This window comes from Equus przewalskii, chromosome 24 (assembly GCF_037783145.1).
Source record: "Equus przewalskii isolate Varuska chromosome 24, EquPr2, whole genome shotgun sequence".
In the NCBI taxonomy this organism is placed as follows: Eukaryota; Metazoa; Chordata; class Mammalia; order Perissodactyla; family Equidae; genus Equus; species Equus przewalskii.
Window position 1 is genome coordinate 6508348 of NC_091854.1, and position 21400 is coordinate 6529747.

At 48.6% G+C, this 21400-nt stretch overlaps 1 protein-coding gene across 13 annotated transcripts in view; it reads left to right on the top strand.

The window, feature by feature from the left end:
• The window catches only part of BCAR3 (BCAR3 adaptor protein, NSP family member), a 191149-nt gene that overhangs the window by 136470 nt on the left and 33279 nt on the right, over positions 1-21400 (top strand). For 2 of the 13 annotated variants that reach the window (XM_070592612.1, XM_070592618.1), the window contains exons 1-2: positions 3057-3295; positions 3812-4346. The exons of 10 other annotated variants lie outside the window; for them this stretch is intronic. In XM_070592612.1, coding sequence (XP_070448713.1) covers positions 4263-4346 — 84 coding nt within the window. In that variant the 5' untranslated portion in view covers positions 3057-3295; positions 3812-4262. Of the gene's footprint in view, positions 1-3056; positions 3296-3811; positions 4347-13034; positions 13120-21400 lie in introns of those variants that run through there. One more of the 13 variants, XM_008533157.2, reaches the window with a different exon arrangement.

Consider the following 21400-nt stretch of genomic DNA (forward strand, 5'->3'; position numbering starts at 1 on the left):
CACAGCAACACCCAACGTGGCCCAGCGAGCTCGGCCAGCGTTCCCCACCCTCCTCCAGCCGAGTCCAGTTTGCATTCCCTTTTGGACCAAGAAATAGATGGCATTTGCATATAGGAAAATATGTTGAACTATCTTTGGTGGCTTGTGTAGCTGGCCGAGTCCAATGTGAGGAGGAGGTGACCTCTTCCCCAAGGACCTCTCTTCGTCCTCAGTGGTTTCCAGCCCCTCTGCCCGAGCCCTGGTGCTTTTGTGTGAGGGTGTGTGCTCTGAGATACACGAGCTCCCCCTCCCGCCCCACCTCCTGGTTTACTGTGTTCAGAATCACGCAGACAGGCCAGGAAGCTTCGGGAAGCAGGGTTGCTGATAAAGGTGCCCCTTTTCCACCCAGGGCTTCCCAGGCATGTGCTGCGATGCTCTTCAAGGAGCTGCACCTGCCGAGGGTGGCCTCAGGTGTTTAGGATTGGGGCTGTCCAGGTTAATCGTCATCCCTGCCTCCTGGGACACGAGGAGGAACAGAAGCTGTCTTTGTTCATGGAGACCCGGATCACTGGGTTTTAGTGGAGGCAAAAAGCCAGGAAGGATGGATCTTTCTGGAAAGGTGAAGAGTCTCAGGTTGCCATGAGAGGTTGAGTTGTTTTGACCATAGTGACTGGCGTTCACTCCCTGACTGATGTCCCTGTGTGTTCCCTGTGGGCAGGGAGGAGCCAGGCCTTGCAGCCTTGAACCAGTGCTCCTCGGTCACAGCCTGCCACCCGTGGGCAGTGTCACTCTCCACAGGGCTGCTTGACAATGACCAAGAACACCTCAGTACATGTGAGGCTTGATGCCTTGATTCTGGGGAGCAGTACGGGGGGTACGGGCAGCATTGTTTTCCAAGTTGCCCTGAAACAGGAACAGCAGGTACATGGTAGGCACATCTTTCTCCCCACAGACCTCTCCCCGACGCCGTGTCAGAGATACGGTCTACCTCATTGGGAGCCTGATCTTCTACTGGGGACTGGCGCTTTGGGAAAGGGATTTCGTGCATGCGCTCAGCCCGAGCACTGCTGCAGACAGGACACGTGTCTGTGGACTATGGCTGGCAGGCAGCTCCTGTTTCCATGGTTACTAAATAGGGCAGGTTAGTATTAGGGCTGCCCAAAGAAAAATGGCTTCGAGGGCAATGCTTATGCGGGGACCTTCCTCTGGCCAGCTTTAACCCTCTTCCCAGATAGGGTGGGCAACATTTGACCTGAGGTCATGGGGGTTTCCTTCAAGGTGCACTGGCTGCCAGCCCTGGCTTTTTCACAGGTGTTTCCCTTAATGCAGAGGAGCGAGCCTCCAAGGGGGCCAGTGGGGGGCACTAGAGAGCAAGCACTTTCCCAGAGCTCTGCGCTGCCTGCTCCGCACCCCCTTCAGTACCTGGGGTCACATTAGAGACGCGGAACCCTGTCCCCAGAAGGGCATGCTGTTTAGGAAACCTTCGATCCAAATTTGACTGGTCCTAAATCACACATGCTACATCATGAGAGAGTGACCCCCTGGCCCAGGTCCGTGGCCTTTTCATGGGGCTGTGTGAGTAGCGGGTTTAATCCTAAGGCATTAAAAAAATCTCTTCTTTGTATATCCATGTGATCAAATACCAGGTTCTGCAATCACAGGCTGGAGTCCCTGGCCCTTTGTTCTCAGCTAAGAGACTCCATTCTGGTCCTCTGTTTCTATGTAACTGGAATAGAATAATCATTGTGGGGAGAGTGTGGGGGAATTGATCAGTGTGGATGGGAGACATTTCAAAGCATACCAAGTCAGTGAAGGGCACTTTGTGAATTCAGGCAATTATCGTCTTTCGTTGCAATAACAGCACTCTATTTTGGTCTCTCTCCTTGGCCATTTCGGGAGAAAATTGATTAAAACCTTTGAGTGCTGCTTCAGAAATTATTTTTGGTGTGGAACAACAGCAACAAAAAACTGCTTAGGGAAGAGTTACCTAATAAGATTAGCCCATTCTTTAAACCTGATGGAACCAATTCTTTGGGCATTTCAGAAACATTTCTTAGAGTAAACAGAAAAAGTCCCAGGTGACGAGAGCTGTCATTCTACAGTGACCTGAGCGTCTTTTGTTTTATTTTTGCCCTAGCCCCGGAGCACATGACTGCATAATTCTATGTAATTTACATGTCTGAGTTATTTGCGTATTTTCTGTCAGGAATGCCCTTCATTCATGCTGTCTGCAGGTAGGGTATTGGAATTCAGAGGCTTTGGCTGACTAATCTCACTGAATTTCTGTGCAGGATTTAAGGAGCTGCCTCCGTTCATTTTCCCAGGTCAGGGATGGTGCTTTTTTAGCCTCTCGGGGAGTTTCTTAGCCCTATAGAGCTTGTTATTTCCTGCCAAAGGGGTATAGTCAGTGAAAACTGGGCCCCTTACCTGGTGGCTATTGGCCTGATTGATGAGTCATCCCCACAAAATTGCTGGGGCCCTGGGCCCTGGCTGCTCCTGTGGACTTACCCTTTGAACCCCATCTAATAAAAATGAGGGCAAACAGAAATGCGTCCTTGTGGACACAGTACATGGACCTTGGAGGACAGTATTGACCCACCAACTGGACTATCTCCAAGGGCCCCTCCAGCTCAAAAACCCCAGGAGTGCTACCAGCCTTGGTGCTGGCTTCCATGTTCTCAGGTGGACTTCCCAGGACCCAGGAGTTCCCAGGACTGCACATCTGACCTCTAGAATCATGGAGGGGCAGGAGAGAGGGAGGAAGCCAGTTGAGGGAGCAGAAAGGAAGCCAGCCCCTCTCGTTGTTCCCCTGGTGACAGACCCTCTGTAGCTCCATCCCCAGCCACGTTCGATGTGTTTATTAGGCTGAGCCTCTGTCCCTTCGGGCAAATACAAGATCTGTCGCTCTCCATAGCCCTCATTCACGCACAGAAGCTGCTCACCAGGCATTGAACAAGCAAGTGGCTATTTTTACAGGCCAACTTGACCTAGTCCAAAGGCCGAGGCCTCCTGAGGATTTGACATTAATCTCGCTGGATATTTCTCATACTTCCCTCATGCCTCATCTGGTGGTGTTCCTTTCTGGGCTGAATAGGTTCTGTTTCTTCCTTGTTACAAGTTTCTGCCTGTGCGCAGTTTTAGAAAGCTTCAGGACACATTCCATTTTTTGAGGGGCCAAAGCCACAGAAAGTTACTATTTGGAACGGTAGGAGAGGAAGAGCTACAGGCAGAAACCTGGGTTTGACAAAGAACAGGATCCTTGAGCATTCGCTGCAACTGGAATGAAAGAAGAAAAGCAATTGCTTCTTCCGAAGGCGTAAGGAGGCTCTTGGTAGGGTAAAGGCCTCTTAGCACAGGAGAACCCCTTGCCTGCGTTAGACGTGAGGTTTGTGAGCTGGATCTGGGTTAGGCAGAGTGGGCAATTAAAGTGAAGACGGGTAATTAAAGTGAAGTATTTAAAGTGAAGGAGGGGAGTGAGACAAACAGTCGGGTCAGAAGAGGGTAACAGCCTGTCCCCATCCTCCCAACAGACTGCACAGCCAGGTGGGCAGGGCACGGGGCACTCAGGATGTTTGCTGACAGACCTGCTAATTAAACACCAAAAGGCAATATTGCTTTGCCAATAGTGATGGCTGTGCCAATGTTATCAGCTGCAAACTGGCTGCCAGGAGCATCCTAATTAAAAATAAACAGTTCTGGGGGTGGGCTGGGAGAGGAGGGGCAGGGATCCTGCCCAGGGTTTCTTAGGACTTCTAGGATGGCTCCTAGGGAAAAGTCATACCCTCGTCACCTTTAGGTCCTTTTTTCAAAGAAACCTCTTTCTCATCACAAGGTGGTGTGATGTGTACTTCCTTAACCCCCCGCTGCTGGGGTGACAGGCAAACAGACAAAGCCTCCAGGAGCAGATGCCTGGTGCCTTCAGCCCTCGGGAGGACAGGCTGCCTGAGGGGATACTGATTGCTGCCGGGTCTGTAAATCGAGGGGACAGCTAAAGCCCAAAGCTGCTTCTAAGAGAGGTTAGAATTTCATCAGAAAGCAAGTCTGGTCACATGAGAATTTCTGGCACTGTGTGCATGGCAGGCTGGACACCAGCCTGCCGGAACTGAGCGAGTGGATCGTACTGGCCTCAGCAGAGGAGAGAAGTCCCAGCCTGGCCTGGGAGAAGGAGCCGCCGGACTGCGGGCGGGAGAGGGCAGCTGCTGCCTCGGACGGGGCGCTAACGCCCAAGCCCCTTTCTTCTAACCCTAAAGAAAGTGTGTGGTCCAAGGACTGAAGACCGAAAGATGCCTAAGGAATGCAATGCCTTCCACGCCCTCTCGGCAGCTCTCTGCTGCTTCTATCACCGCAAGTCTTTCCTGGGAGTCAAGGTAGGTGTGGCTGTGAGGTACACCTAAAATTCTTTCTGGGGCTTTAAAAGCATTAGTTTTCTGAAAGGTACTAGAAAAAGTTTGCAGCCTGCTGGCTATGAAAACAGAGGCACTTTCTTTGACTGATGCATCTTCATAAGCCCCGGGTGCTTCCCCTGGAAGGAGAATCCAGCCGCACAGAAGGGGGCTCCTCATCTGTGTTTTGGGACGAAGCTCTGTGTTTCAAGACACTTTCGGTCGCCTTGGGCTGAAATTTTATACCAAAGGAGCTCAATAAGGCGGAGCTGTTTTTCTTCTTTCTCTCTTCCCTCGTTCGCAATGAATGTGAGGTGGCTGAGCCCCTCTCTCCGCTTAACCTACTGGTCCGCTATGTCAATGTACAGAGAGCACCAGCTGTCTCCTTTCAGACGTCAGCCAGGTTCCAGAACATTTCAGTATTTGGAACTGTCCTTTTCTTTACTGCTCCCATTTGTAACCTTTGTTACAAGACACCAAGGCCAAAGGTTTTGCGTAGTATGTCATACACTATTTATTTTGACGAAAATATTCAAAGAACCTCATTTGATTAATTCAAGATGACACCTGTGTTCTACATTGCCTACCTGTGACAACACTAAGAATTAAGATTAATATAGGCTGTCATTGATCTGGGGGTTTGTCTGCCTTGGAAAAATCTTGTCGGCCCCAGTATAACTGCGGAGCTCACTTATTCATGGGAAATAGGAGTCTGACAGCTCTTAAGGAATTCTTCCCACCCTGATGGCAGAGCTCCCTCTCCTGAGGGACTGACTTATTCACCGCCATTGAAAAAGCTACAACAGGCTTACGATGTTGTGCTTCTTTCTTCTCGATAATGCATAAGAAAAAGTCTCTCGGGAAAATTTAACAGGAAAATCTGTTAAAGGGAAAAAGACCCCTTTGCAGAAAAACAGACACTGAATGAGAAGAGGAGAGACTTCTTCTGGTTTTACTGCCCTGTCAGAGGGTTCAGAGTAGTTTTGTAACCATTCAGCAAAGTTCTTTTCTATCTCTTTGTCAAGGAATTTGGAGGAGGTGAGTAATTAATCATTGCGTAAAATTGTTCCCTCCCTGATTTGAGAACATCTTTCTATCCTGGAGCCCAGAGGGGTGATGTGAGGACCATGTGGTTTCTGGCCTAAATATGGATTGTTCTATCGTGGAGCAGATGAAGTCATGCCATTAACAGTATTTTAAAGCCGTCAAAGATAGACCGGGAGGTCCCAGAGGGAAGCGTGCCCTTCAGCGATTGGCAGTTGGTTTTCACTCTAATAGAAGTCCTTCCATAAGCCAACTTCTGCTAATTCAGAAAAGTGCAGCTCAGCATTTGGTACATGAGGAAACAGCCCATAAATATCTGGGTCTGAGTGATGAGATTCTGTTTGCTGTGGGGTTAGTCTGAACCAGCCGTCCTCCAGCTTACCCCTTCCCGGCCTCCCCACCACGGCCACTCTTGGTGGCGGACTGTTGGTAGAAACGCCCTCCTTTCCACCTGGGCTTCTTACCCGACCTCCAGTCTGTTACATCTTGGTGGCACAGAGAGAGGACCAGATCTGCTCGCTCACCAGAAACTGAAGCCCTCAGACCCAGCTTAGGGTGTCCCACTCACCCTCCAAATGTGCTTCCCTGGCTTGTTTTGTTTAGATAGTTACCTGGGAAAGAAAATCGACGTGTGCGGAAAGCCCTCATCCCGTCAGTATTGTCCCACAGATAATACTGTGTCACTTTATTGACTCCCACTTTAATTAGGGGCTTCGGGTCTTGCCGCTCATAATTAGTTTCCGTTGCGATGAGAGTTTCAAAATTAAATTGGGATTGATTGCCTGATAGCAAAGCGGAAATAAAGCTCTGATTCTTGACCATGTATGCTGCTTCCCTTGGCATGAGTTTCTCATACCAAAAATAACACTGCAGTAGCCATGGTAACTTTCCATTTGGTCTAATCCATGTCATCTCTGGAGAAAGTAGGATGTTATTAATAGTGTTTGTTGTATGGGAAGAAAACTAAAAATATAAAAACTCTTTCGTTACGTAGGAGGCCAGTCACACAGGCGCTTTCAGGGAATAAGCTCTCCTTTGCAGAGATTTTGCAGAATTTAGAATGTATTTAGGGGCCTCATGTGGACTTGTGTACAAAGGCCCTGGAAAAGAATTAAATGGGAGGCCAAGAAGGGAGAGGGGGATCAAGGATATGCAATCGTTGCTGGCCTCCATGGAGTTGAAGCCCGAGATGAGATGTTCCAGCCATGTTCAGGGTCATGACGTTAACATCCGAGAAGGGCTTCACAGTAGGCAGTCATTTGACAAAAGACCACTGGATCTGGGGTGAGAAAAGGAAAGGATATTTTGTTTATGCCCAATGGAAAAGAGTTTGGAATGAAGCTATTCCAGATCTGTAGCCTTAGTGGGGCACATTTAAGTTTGGAAGTCTCTGAGTCTCGAAGGGAGTGGCCCCATCTGTGTGTAAGCCCTCTGTTAGCTGGGGTGGGGGGTGATAAATGACACTTGGGGCATGCTCCTGCCTTTGAAGGATTGATCACAAGAGCCTTAGGTCATAGTGTCATTTCATTATATTTGCAAAAGGCTGTCCAATGTCTGAGTTCCTTCACGGGCTATCTCACTGGAGTTGCAAAGCAAGCTCTCTGAGGTGGGCAGGGCAGTCGTTGACCCCTTTCCACAGAGGAGAAACTGAGACTCAGGGCACCTACCTGCCCGGAATCATTTAGTGGGGAAGCAGAAGTAGAGATCAGGTTTTTTGGCCTCAAGCCCAGTGTCCTTTCTCCTTTCTATGACTCCATGTGAAGACCATTGAAACCTGAAACAAGACAATATCATCTGTGTTAATCCTTCAGTTTACAGTTCAGTTGGGAAGGAATAGTGTGAACCTCAATTTTCAGAAGAGACTTCAGGGAGGATGCAGAACTGATTTTCGCAGAGTGGGCAACCCTCCTGCAGGCAGTGGCAGGTCCGTCTTTAGGTCCCTGGTGAACTACAGAAGGAATTTTGTGAGAAGCACCATAGATTTCATTCCTGGACCTGGTAATGGGAACAAACCCCCACTTCTGGTCCCTTGTGTCTCTGATTTGTCTCGGGTGTGGGCAGGGGAAAAAGGAGCTGAAACTTGTCACCTTACCAATGACTGAGGAAGGTGAGTGTGGCTATGTCAGGAAACTTCAGGGGAACCCAAGAGATGAGCATTGCTGTTCAAGTGCAGAATAGCCAGCACCTTTCTGAAAGAGTGTAAACAGAGAGGTTGGAGTGTGGAGTGGGAGGATAAATGAATCAGTGAGTCTCAGCTAACCAGTCTCTAAGTCCAGTGGCAGTGGTCTTGTCAACCACAAGTCATGGTGGAAGGCAGTGGATTTTTTGCTTTAAATCATTTCCCTTGCCCCTGGAAAAAACACTTGGAGCCTCTATGAATGCATATTACAGCCTGAGGTGTCCCGTCCGCCCATCCCTGGAGGGTTGGGTCCCTGGAGCTTGTTGTTGGAAGCTGCCTTTCTATGTCGGAGTGAATGTGGTGGAGCAAAGGTCCTGCTTGTCTTCGCTGTGGCCGGTGCCTTGGTCTGCCTGCTGCTGTGAGGTAGAGTGATACCTCCCAGTGTCGACAGGCCTGAGTTGCCTTTGTTGTGGGGCTGATGCATCATCAGCACAAGATGTTGTAAGATGGAAAAGGCCACTCGGGAAATCTCTTTCCAAGTGACTCAGCCCCTCCTCGTGGCGGCTGCGAGTTGCTCATTTCTCTCTCCTGCCCTCCAAGAAAAAAAGCATAGCGAAGGTTTTTTTTAAGAGACCTAAATGCATTCCATTGGCATCTGGGAGCTATGGGGATCTGGTGTCAGCATTAGGGGAAGGACATGCCTGACAGGGGCTGCGTCCCAGAGCCCCTTGCCTGCAGACCCCGGAGCTTGGATCCTGGCCGAGGCCTTGTTTTTGTTGGAGAGACATGGGTGGGAAGCGGAGACGAGACTGGGATCCTGGGAAAATTCTGTTAGTGGTTTCAGCACCTCCAGGACTGTGGAGAGATGGGCCTGTGCCAAACACTGGGGAGGTCACTGGCGAGTCAGGGTGCTCAGGCCGCAGAGGTCTTCCTGTTCCACCACATGAGAGGTCAGCAGTACACAGAGGACCCAGGCCTCTGTCCTTGGGTTTAAAGATGTCAAAGACAGCACTGAGGCCTTTTAGCTGATGCACATTTTGGATGTCCCCAGGACAGCAGAGGAGACTTGGACTGTCCAGGCTGGGGAGGAGAGGAAAGGAGTGCCTCATGGGGTTGAACACCACTGTGGCATCTCTGTCCTCCTCTGGATTTCCAGTGCGTGTCCACAGCCCCTGGGAGCTACTCTTGGAATCTGGCTTGGGCCATGAGAATGTCACGGCTTATTTTTGTGGCTTATGAAAGAGCTGTAATCAATATTTTAGTTTGTATGGAGAACAACTCTCCCCAGCATTCACTCTAACACGTGTGTGCTTTTACAAAGCCAGTTATGCACAAAGACCCAACAAGCTAGAATCCTAGATTCTTGGTAAGATGGGATTTGAGGGACTGTTGAACCAACCTCCCACTCAGAATGCATCTGCTCATTCCCAGCCTGCACCGCCACGCCCAGCATGTGTATTGAGGGCCTACTGGATGCTGGGGAGACACAGTGAAAGTTCCCGCCCCGAAGGAGCAATTCCGTGTGCGGTGGTGGAGATGGACGTGAAAGCAGCTCTCTCCGAAGTACGTGGAGGTGCAAAGGCAGGGAGAATACGCAGCATACTGTGAGGCCCCAGGCAGAGGTCTTAACCCAGCCCTGGGTCAGAGAACTTCCTGGAGGAGGTAACAGCGAGCATCTCCTAAAGGAGCAGTAGGTAGAAGAGGCATGGGGGAGAGAAAGGGCATCAGGCTGAAGCGGAGGAGTGGAAGGAGATGAGAACAGAGAGGTGGTCCAGAGCCTGTGTGCTGGGCAGAGGGGAGCAGTGGACAGTTTGGATGTGGAGTGGGGTGAGGGTTGGAGGTTGGTCCCTTTGTGTGTAGGATGAGTTTGAGGAGCATAACCAGCGTCTCCCCTAACTCTTGCCTATGTCCTTGAAGCCGCCCGTCAGCTCTGCTTGTCCTTGCCCAGCTCCTATGATCCTCCCTCCGCCTTCTTTTTAAGCCCCTTTTTAACACTCATGGTAAGGTCTTGTTTCTTACTTCACAGCAGCAGTTAAGACCATCAGGCACAGTATTTTTCCATCCCCACCCCTGCCCCTAAAAGCTACAGCTGGATCCAGATCCAGATCCAGATCCATGATCCTCGCTTCCTTCCTCCAGCCTCTGGAGATGAAGTGTCCCGCTCCCTGACCAAGGCCAGCGCTGCCGCCTGTGCCTATGACCACCCCCTTCTTTGTCACCCTCAAAGACTTCTTGGGGACAATCAGTCTGTCCCTCTCTACCAACACTTTTCTCTGAGCTTATAAACATGCTCTAGTCTTTCTCATTCTAAAAATAGTCCTCATTTCCATATCCTCCTTCCCTGTGTGGTTAACATAGTCTCTACTTTGTCACTCCCTGCTGGCCGCTCAGCCTCCTTGTCCCCACCTGGCCAAGTCCACTGGATGCCAAGTCCAGTTCTGATTTTATTGGACTCTCTGCTGCACTTGGCATTGATGGCCATTCCTTCCTGAAAGACTGCTCTCTCAACCTCTAGGACACTGCACTCTACTTGTTCTCCTGGATCCTTCCTGACAAGTCCTACCCTATTATTATAGATATAGACTGAATGTTTGTGTCCCACCAAAATTTATGTTGAAATCCTAACTGCGAATGTGATGGTATTTGGAGGTGGGGTCTTTGGGAGGGGATTAGGTCGTGAGGGTGGAGCCCTCATGAATGGGATTAGTGCCCTTATAAAAGACACCCCCGAGAGTTCTTTTGCTGCTTCTGCTCTGTGAGGACACAGTAAGAAGAGGGCCGTCTGTGAACCAGGAAGCAGGCCTTCACCTCTCCAGCACCTTAATTTTGGACTTCCCAGCCTCCAGAACTCTGAGAAATAAATGTTGCTGTTTTCAGCCACCCAGTCTATCGTATTTTTCTTATATCAGCCCAAGCAGGCTCAGACGACTGTCTTCAGTTTCTCTTTCTAGCCCACCTCTTAAAATCCAGTGTCCCCTAACCCTCTTCTCATAAGCCCTCTATACCCCATCTCTCAGGGGGGCATTGAGATAGGATTCCCCCTCTATACTGAGGATTCTCAAGCTGTGTTTCCAGTCCAGCCCTTCTCCACAGCACCTGGAGACCATGGTCTGGTGAGCCACTCCATCCAGGTGACCCACGAGCATCTCAGGCTCTGTGTCTTCTTCCACCAACTTGCTCCCTTCACTTGCTTCTGGATTGGGAGTTGGTGGCTCAGTCATCTTCCAGAGCTCCCATGCCTCTTCCTCCCATTCACCTTCGATGTCTAATCAATTATAAGTCCTCATAATTTTACTCCTGAACATTTCTCTCATCTGCGTCTTCTTCCCTGTCTCTACCACCAATCCTGCACTAATTCAGGCCTCCTCATCTCTTGCTTGGAATTCTGCAGTAGCGTCCTAATGGGTCATCCTGCCCTAAATCTTCATAGGAGGTTATTTCCTGCCTATTTGATGTTTCTAGAGATGGGGGGTGTACTGTACCCTGAAGGTGCTACATTTGAACAACTCTGATTGCTAGAAGGTCTCTCCTTACATGGAGTCAAAATCTCTGCACCTACCGTGTCCACCTTATTCTGCAGTTAAGTGGGCATAATAGCCCTTCGGGTGCATTTTCCCCCTCCGTATTGTGAGCATGTCTATTTTGATGCCACATTAGTTGGTATGAGTGGATACCTAGACATAAAACAGGAGGGGGACAGTTTCCACAGGGAAGCAAGAATGTGTGACCCTTCATCTTGGGATGATAACACCCCAGGCCTTCAGATATTTCAACACAGCCCTCATGCTCCCTTTAAGTCTTTTCTGTATAGACTAAACATTTTCGGTTTTTTATAGACTTTGGAAGACTTGGGTTCTAGTTTTCAGTCAATCCCTTATTCCATAAGTCTGAGCAAATGATGAAAATTCAGGGCCTTGGTCATGTTTTCTTTTGTGAGATATTAATATTCTTGCCACCTGTTAACTCCAGGGACATTATACGGACTCATGAGACCTGAGTTGTATTGTTTGGAGTGTCTGGTCTCTCTAAGTCCAGCTGCTGTTTCTCTGTTTCAGCCCATGACATCTAGCATGGTGTTGTGTTTTTAAGAAGCTTGCTAAACGAAATATGTGGGTGTCAAGTGCTTTGAGCTCCTCTGGGAGAAATATACCCTTAAAGTAATGTGTGAGTTGTATATTGAAAGTGGTGGAGTTGATGCTCGGCCAAACCCATCTTGTGATGAATCATTTGTTTTACTGAGAATCTGCCCTGCACTTAGCCCGGGCCTATGATGTTCTTTGTCCCAAAGCAGATTTCTGAGACAATTGTTAGTCATGGGACTATTTTGGAGAGAGAGAATTTGGAAAATCATTTATTCCACACCCTACGTTGGAAGGCTTTCTGAATCTTTGGATTTTCCTCTGTGTGTCTGGCATATCTTGTTTTTCTTTCCAATTATATCTCCTAGTGTCTGTCAACCACAGTGCATTTTGTTTACTCAGTAGTACCTCATTCATTCAAGGTGAATTAAGACAAGGATAGTATTGACTTCAATTTTCTCATTTCTTATTCAAGAGCAAATAGGGCATCTATTTTGGTGAACAGCTATATTCCAAATCACTCGTAATTTGAATTAAGATGTTGAATTAGGGGCTGGCATGGTGGCATAGTGGTTGGGTTCGCGCCTTCCACTTTGGTGGCCTGGGATTTCGCCAGTTCGGATCCTAGGTGCAGACCTTACCACTCATCAAGCCATGCTGAGACAGCATCCCATAAAGAACTAGAAGGACATACAGCTAGAATATACAGCTATGTACTGGAGCTTTTGTGGGGGTGGAGAGAAGAGGAAGATTGGCAACAGATGTTAGCTCAGGGCCAATCTTCCTCACCAAAAAGCATACCTTTAAAAAAAAAAAAAAAAAAGATGTTAAGTAGCAAGTTGAATTACCAGTGGTAAAGATTTCTGGATTGGATCTCCCTGCATTCTGAACTTTGGTCAGCTGATCCTCAAACCCTTATCTTGAGGTCTGCCTCAGCCAGGGCAGTCTCTGTTTTTCATTCTCCATAGATGTTAACAAAGCACTACTGTTACTGAATGGAATCTCACTGCCAGACCCAGCGATTAATATTTCACTTGCATTGTCCCATTGAGCCTGTGTGCCAACCTGGTGAGAGACAGTATTCTCAGAAGTCACTTGAGGATGTGGTTAAAGGAACAAAGCGGGCACAGGGGTTTTTCACAGCTCAAACTTCTACTTAGCTTTTATTTGAAGCCCTTCATTTCACTGGCCCCTAAACGACTCAGGGCAACCAGTGACCTTTAGCCTTCACCGTAAGTGTGGCACGTCTGATTTCCCTCTGAGAGGAATCAGAATGCAGGGCTGCCTCATGGGGGTGACTCGGACGTCTGCTCCTCTGTGGCTGCTCCAGGAAGTCATATCTAAATTTGATCTAGAGGGGAAAGTACCTGCCACAGCTTTCAGCGGGCAAGATGTTAACAAGTGGCCCGTTGAAAATCTCATCATGTTTCAGTTTATCCATTACCAGGGAAAGGCGAGACCCCTCTGGAGCCGAGTACTGAGTGAGCCCATGAGTAAATAACGCCTTGCCAAGAGGGTAAGAAATGCGAAGGGCAAACCCACGGGGGCCAGGTGGGGGTGGGGGAAGATCTGAAGGTGTAATGAGTGTGTTGAGCGATTTCTGCCACATGTGGGTGACCTTTGTGGAGGAAGAAGCCATTCTTGGTGTTGAGTGTGCTGCATTCTGTCAAACTTAGAATTGCTCCTGCAGTTTTTAGACCGAAATCAGTCTCCTTCAGTGAAAAATAATTTTCAGTCCCTTGGTGTTCCATCAGAACAAAACTGAACTTCAAAAGCAATGGCTTCATGATCCGGCAGGATGGGAAGGTGTGGAGGAGACCTTGCCCAGAGAATTTATTGGGGATAAAAGGCACCTGGAGTTGAGCATCAAAGGAGCCGTGGGCACCAATCCGAATGATTCTAATGTGATTAGTTTCCCAAGGAGGATTGAGTTACTGCTGCCTGCTTAGAGGGTACGCTGCTGTCAGACTGCAGTCTGCACGAATTAAAATTAAATTAGTCTTTTTCATTTACACACATGGACAGCAGAATTTTAATGGGAATTTCTCAGAACCTTGATAAGCAAGGGATTCCACAGATATCCTCTTCGTATTTCCTATTCGTGGTTTCTGAGCCCCTTTTGACAAGCGTTTGATAAGGTTTGGTAATGAATAAAATGAAATCTCTTCGCTTTGGGCTCTCTGGGGGTTTTGATGGCATTTTCCTGTCGGCACTAGACTCTGATGGCCCCTGTATCATCATTTGTCTGTGAAAAGAAAAATCACATGTAGTAGGAAAATGAAGCATCTTAATTTAACAGCAAATTGCAAATCAGTTTTTAATGGCGCTGGAGTGCGAATCTGGTGTAAAGTGTGATAAATTACACAGGTTTAATTATAAAATGGTAAAATGGCATCAAAACCCATCTGCAGAATCTTTGCTAAAGAGAAGATTCTTTCTAGGATTTAGAAAAGAGAGATTTATATCATCAAGGCACTTAAACATTAACATCAAATTAACTGTTTCAGAATGCTAAAACTTACGGAGATTTTATGAAATCTCTTTACTACTGATTCCTTTCTCAGAATGGGCCGGACACCCTCACTAACCTCAGATATAAGATGGAGAACACTGAGAATTTCAGCAAAACGACTTGTGATTTATTGCTAGACATTCTCCTCAGATGTCTTGTCTCCCCAGAGAGGCTGTAACCTCTGTCAGGCCATGGAGTTGCCCCTCAGATCTAGCCAATCAGGCCGAGTGGCATTGTGGGCACTCAGCAAGTCCTTGAGTTTAATTGAAGGCACAGGTTCTAGTGACTGTTACTCTTGATTTAAAATTGACCTCCTGGGGCCGGCCTGGTGGCGCAGCGGTTAAGTGCGCATGTTCCGTTTCAACAGCCTGGGGTTTGCCGGTTCAGATCCCGCGTGCGGACATGGCACCACTTGGCAAGCCATGCTGTGGTAGGCGTCCCACATATAAAGTAGAGGAGGATGGGCACAGATGTTAGCTCAGGGCCAGTCTTCCTCAGCAAAAAGAGGAGGATTAGCAGCAGATGTTAGCTCAGGGCTGATCTTTCTCAAAAAAAATAAAATTGACCTCCTGATTGTTAGTGCAGAATGGTGGCCAACAGGGTGAAGGATGCGTGGATTAGAAGCGGCCTCCAGAGGCTGCCTCACTGAGCTTTGATGTAAGGATGGAGAGGAGCAGGTTCAGAGGCAAGGGGCCCAAGTGAGACCAGAGGTCCCCATTTGTCAGGAGCCCAACACCTAAAAGGCAAAGAGGCCTCAGGGACGCACTCAGGGCCTCTCCCTGCTGGCCCATGGAGTGCCTTTGTGTGAATTGGAATAAGGCGCCCATTCCTCAAGACATACCCTATTGCCATCTGCAGGGCAACTGTTGTAATGAATGCACAGATTTTCCACGGCTGTGTATGAAGGGCACCTCCTTAAATGTGGTACCACGGTGCTGTACATGTCCTGGAGCCAATGGCCAGGCCGCTGTGTGCCCCGTCCCCCGCCCCCCCGCCACTGGGCTGGGCCAGGCTGAAGTGCCATGCCACCATTTGCTTTTGTCCACCAAACAGGAAATACAAAATTTGAATTTGACATTTTTTCTCTCTGGACTTCTATTTACAAAGTTGATGTTTACTCAAAGGCTTCAGCTTTAATCATGGTTATTAGCATGAGAAACTGTATCTGTCTAGCCTAGCACCCCAGTGGGAAAGCTAGATGAATAAATTCAAGTCTTTCTTCATTTAGATTATAATAAAATATTTTTAGTCAAGCCATAAAGCCGGCGAGTGTCAATAAAAGGTGACACAGAACCCAGCGTACGAGTTGTTTTGTTTCAAGGCCATAGGATTGCCACAAATGCCATCGCCTTCCGGTCTACCTCAGATTAAAACATTCAAGGACTTGTCCTGAAAGTTTCTGGGCTTGAAGCTCCTGGAGGACTGGAGTTTTAGTTCTCAGTCTGTGGGCAGGGTTAGGACTGGCAGAATTAATTGGGATTTATTCATTCTGGGAGTTCATGATCAATTTATGCAGGTTTTCAACGGTAAAAATACCAACTGGATCTCAAAAAGCCCTTGATTTACTTTGGAATTTGGTTAGAAATGGATCCACTGCTTGAAGTTCAACACAAGGCAGGGATTCCAAGGGGCTGAGCTTCCAAAATCTCCAAAGAATCTCCTTTTTAGGCGGATTTACTTGCAAGACAGTCTGAGCTTTAGCAGGCTTCAGAATGCTTGTGTGATGGTCTCGAAAGTACACTTTGTCCAGAGTGGGGGAGCTCAAGCCCTTCATGTGTTTACAACGTTTGTTAGGGATTGCAACGACACAGGCTTCATGTCGTCACAGGTCTTGCCCGAGTTCAGTGGATCTGAGATGAGGGTCTCTCTGGGCCCCAGCCTGGGCCACCTGGTGACAGTTCACAGCACGACCCCAGGGGGTTTCCCACCAGCTCATCAGAGGACATGGGCTTCACTCAGAAATTAGGCACACTTTACATGGTGACCCAGAAGTCCAGTCAGACTTATAATTTTGTCTGTGATCATAATTTCTGGATGCGATTTGTAGAAAAATGCGACCTGTGGAATTGTTTTGTATAACTTGATGAGAACCCTGGACACTCCCTCAATTGAGCAGACCCATCCTGGGCAGAAGAAAGCAGCTTTTGTTTGAGAGCCAGTGGCATTCTGGGTGTTACGGCCCAACACTCCTAACTAGGATAGAACAGCCCAGAAGCTTACTCCCCCACTCCTCCTCCTCCTCCTCTTTTCTTGCACACATTCCCTTCCTCCTCTTTTCATTTCAAGCAAGTTAATTGCCAGCCCTGATCATAGAATGAATGACTAGAAAATCATCTCAATTTTTAAAAGTTAACAAAAAAAAATAGATGACTAAGTGTCCAGGGCCATGCAGGACACATAATCTCCATCCCAGGACCTCTCAGCCTTGTGCAAACCATGAAACTCTCTTGTGCTCTCCTGCAGACACTGTCACCTGTATACTGTGGGTGTGTGAGCCAGCTGCAGCTAACCACGGGTGCTTGCTAATACTGAGACGATGCACGCACAATGCTTGCCCCCAAGGGAAGGTGCCTTCTTACAGGTGGCAGCATCACCCTGCACAGGTGGAACCATTTAATGCTACTCAAGGCCTCAAGAACTATTGACTTTGAACTGAAACAAACAGAATAAACAAACCTATGCCTACATAGAAATTGGGTGTCCTAACTTCTAACCTTTTTATTCCATCAGAACTAAATTCTCACAGTCCAGATATCTCTAAAACCTTCTGATAGGTTTTGTTGTTGTTGTTGTTGTTTGGTGAGGAAGATTGGCCCTGAACTAACATCTGTTGCCAATCTTTCTCTTTTTTTTTTTTTCTCCCCAAAGTCCCAGCACATAGTTGTATATCATAGTTGGAAGTCATTCTAGCTCTTCTGTGTGAGATACCGCCACAGCATGGCTTGATGAGCCATGTGTAGGTCCACGCCCAGGATCCAAACCGGCAAATCCCAAGCCACCGAAGCAGAGCACGTGAACTTAACCACTCAGCCACAGGGCCAGTCCCCATTAAGTTTTTTGCAGGGAGGCTAGAAGAGACTCTGGATCTCATGTCAGCCCTCGCTGGGGTCCCCCTTGACTAAAGTTTCTGAGCCAGGAGTGATACGCTAAGTCTGTGGCTTTGTAGGTGGTGGCTGTAGGGCCAGATAGGGTAGGGAAATTGTCAGGAGACTACTGCAGAAGTTTAGGGAGAACAGAACAGAGTAACGTCAGTGGGATTAGAGTGGATGTTGGTAAGAGGTAGAATCAGGAACTTCTTGATCAGTAGAAGCCAATTCTGAGCGTTCTAGTTTGGGTAATGAGGGCAGAGGAGGTGCCCACGACCGGGGACGGGGCAGAAGAGTGGGCTTTGCAGAGAGGATGGGTTGCCTTTGTCCATATTGACATCCGAGCTCTGAAGTGGATTCTGGTAAATATCCCAACCAACCGTAAGGGCTGGAGATGGAGATTTGGGCATCGTCAGCACATTTCAAAAGTGCTAGGCCTCCGGCCCAGCCCCATCCAGGCCGCTTTGCTCACTGCAGCCAGATTGATCTGTCTGAAAGCATCTTTTTTTGTACTTGTTGCCTTCTGGGGCAGAGATTGTCCATGACCCTGGGCTCCCTCCCTCCCCCGCATCCGATCCCTGCCTTCCTGGATCAGGACTCCTTTGGTCACAAGTGACAGGTGGTCCAGCACAAACAAGCCTAGGTCCCAAGGGGAGTTTACTGTTGCCGTCATCAGCTGGGGCTCAGGGATGTGCATGCCACTGGGACACCTTCCATCTCTTGCTCCTCTTTGCATGCTGATTTCATTCTCTCAGGCCAATCTGATCCACTTGGTGGATCAACATGAGGTGAAGCAATCTACATACTTCCAGTCTCGTGACATTTTCACCAGAGTGGGTAGAGCCTTCTTCACTCAGTTCCACTTAGAAAAATCCCAGGAAGAACTCTGATTGGGCCAGCTTGGGTCACGGGCCTTTACCTGGGTCAGTGGTGATGGCCAGGAAGGTGGGGTCTGAACCACAGGCTCGGAGAAAAAAATGGAGTTCTCCTGGGCGGTGGAGGGGGTGCAGGGGGTGTGTGTGTGTAAAACCTCTGTCTGCTTCACCCCTCTCCTCCCCAACCAGAACTTCTGACCAAGCCCAGCTGCTCTTAGCTCAAATGCCCAGCATACCCTTCCTGTTCTCAAGTTTTTGTCCACAAGGCCCAACCTTGATTCCCCATCCTTTCCCTCCTCCTCTCTACCCTAGATGGGGCCACAGTGACTTTTGTCATTTTGACCCAGGAGCAAAACCAAAGGACAAAGAGGTGGAGTCACTTGCCCAGGCCGCAGAGCTGGAGGGGCAGGGATGAGATCCAGGCACTGGGTCCCAGAGCTCAGGGATGTGTTAAACTGTTTCTCTGTGTGTGGTCTTCCAGGACACTGTGCCCTGTGAGGGGAGGGCCCAGGGCCGTCAGCCCCTGCTAGCAGCCTCAGGGTTGCCAAATTGCTTGGTCATGACTGTCGGTGGCCCTGATATGGCGCCTCTTGGGCCTCTGCAGTCTTTCCCCACCCTCAGCTCCTGGGCCTGGGGACGGGGTTTTTCCTGGTGATTTGCACATTTTAATATTCTATGGGAACTGGAAGCTTCTCTCACAAGCAGGGACAGAGTAAACTAAATATTAATTATAATGCAGTTGCCATCTTTTTCTAATCCTCTCAACTGTCTCCTACATGCAAATGAGCATCCGAAGCCTTCTCAGGGCCTTTCCCACAGATCACCCTCCCTCATCCTGGACTTAGGAACTGACCCTCCTGCAGAGGGGGTGCCATTGTTGTGCCTGATTTGAAATGCAGGCTCTAATATCATGCAGCCCTTGCAAGATGCGCCCCAGCTCCATCCCTCCCTGGCTGGAAGAGCTTTTTCTGCCTCCGAGAACCGTTGAAATGTGAGTTTCCATGTTACTCAAGGTTCCTGGCACGTCTGTGGAGCTGGCTCTGCGCCTCCAGAATGTGTTTTCCGACCATCTCCTGGGCTCCGGCTATTCCGGCCTGTCAAGACCAGACTTGCTGGGCTGCAGAGATGTTCATTCCAGATTCAGAGTGACGTGTATGATTTTCAGAGCCAGCCTCAGCAAGCTAGGGCTGGTCCTGGCTGTGTAACTGGACCAGAAGTGCTGGGGCCGGCGGGCAGCGAGGTTTCTTGAAAGGATTGAAGAAACCGGTGTGAGGCAGCTGGCAGGCAGACATCCAAGCTCCAGGCTGCTTTCCTTAACTGCTTCCCTCGCAAACGCTGACGCTCCCCCCCCCCCCATGCCTCCGTGCACCAGACCGTGAATACCTCAAATGGGAACTATTTATTTTATGTAACCAGATGAGTAGCATTCTGATATAAGACCATAATAACAGTTAACAATTAGTGCTGTCTATGTCCCAGGGTATATTCTACATGCTTTACAGATGCTGATCCATTTCATCCTTATTAACATCTCATCACATTTATTAGCCCCATTTTGCAGACCAGGAGCCTGAGGCTCTCCAGAGAGGTAAAGTCACTTGCCCAAAGTCACACGGCCCGTTGGTGCCACAGTGGCCTGTGGGTGGAGGGGACAGGTTGGCCATGCTCTTAAACACTGTGCTGTAGCATCTGTTGACATCAGGGTTATTAAAATGCTGGTGATAGGAAAGATGTAGCTAGACTCAGACTTCCATGAAAAACAGCAATTAGAGTAACTTATGAATTTACTAAGTAAACTTCAGTTTGGTTGGACAAATGTGGGCCTCCTCTAACCCTTGCATCTACTCTAGTTATCAGTTTACCTACTTCTCATCTCAGAGGCCAGAACTAATGACTGGGACCAAGATGAAGTTTTCGAAGTGGAGCCATGTGAGTGGGTCACCATGACATGGTAGTTACTAACTCTCTCTCCCTCCCTCCCTTTCTTCCTTTCCTTCCTGCTCAATATATACTTATTACTTAATTTACGTACATAGCACTTTTTCTTACACCCCACCACCCCTAAAAATGAACCACTCCCAAATTTCTGGTGAATCAAATTTAGGCGAGCCTAGCAGTAAGAGAAATAGGTCCTGCCTGCATCTTCCTCTCATGGTGGCTGTGGTGGATCTGGTACCTGAAATGAACCTGGCAAGGCCTGTGGGCAGAATGTTCTTGATCCAAAGCCTAGCAGCTCCCCTTCCTCTGGAGATTGTGCCCCAGCTGCTATGTGGGGTGGAGCTCAGGATGGCCGGCCGGAGCCCATGCTGGTGCAGCGGAGCCCATGCTGGTGCAGCGGAGCCCAGCAGTGTCTCCGGCCTGCCCGCTGCCGCCTCCTCCCTCAAGATGAGGAGCTCAGGAAACACGGAACCAGACTTGCCCTCTAGGAGTGAAGTGCAAATTCAGGGGCAAATAGTTAGAGAATTTGAGCTTGGGGAAAAAGTTGTGTTACTATAATGTAATGTGGTCATTATTAACATTTATAACATTTGTGTGAGAGGTCGATTATTCCCGAGTTTTCTTGCTGTCTCTCTCTGTCTGGCAGTTGAGGAACATAAAATGCAAAGGGCCAGTGACTACTGATTTCCACTCGGGGTAAACTGTCTGAGAGAGCAGAGCTCTATTATACTTGCTCTGGGGTGCCACGATGCCCTGTCCCAGATGCCTGCTGTGCCACGCCGACAGAGGAATTGAGAATAACTTAGGTCCAGCCAGTCTTTGAGGCAGCTGGATTCAGAAGATCTGCAGAGACACGTGTGAAAGAGCTGGAAAGCAGGGGCTAGGAGAAAAGGCCACAGGAACGGGAAGGGATTTGCATCATGTTCTTGGTTCCTCTTTATTTTCCCAAGACTGGAAGCTGTGGGAGTGTGGGGACCTGCCCTGATTCCGTCTCTTCTCATGCTTAATTCTGGAGTATGCATAAAGTAACAGTGCACGTGAACAATGTGTGATTTAGAACTTCTCTCTTCTATCTTTTCCTCAGGATGTGGTCTCAGGCAGGGCGGGAGGAGTCGTAGGGCATTATTAGAATCAATCAGAATTTGGCCACACAAATGAGATACCACCATTGCTGAGGTACTGGCATGTTACCTTAAGTCACTAGAATCTACTTTGTAGCCCGAGACCCCAGAACTAGCCTAGGCCCTGACTGAAATGGCTGCATTTCGGGGAAAATTCAAATCCTTCCCAGATGGCAGCAGTTAAGTGGAAGGGCACACTGTTAGCAAAAGTTTGGTTATTTGGGGGAAGCCAACAGAATTCTGCCAAATGTCGCAGACACATCTG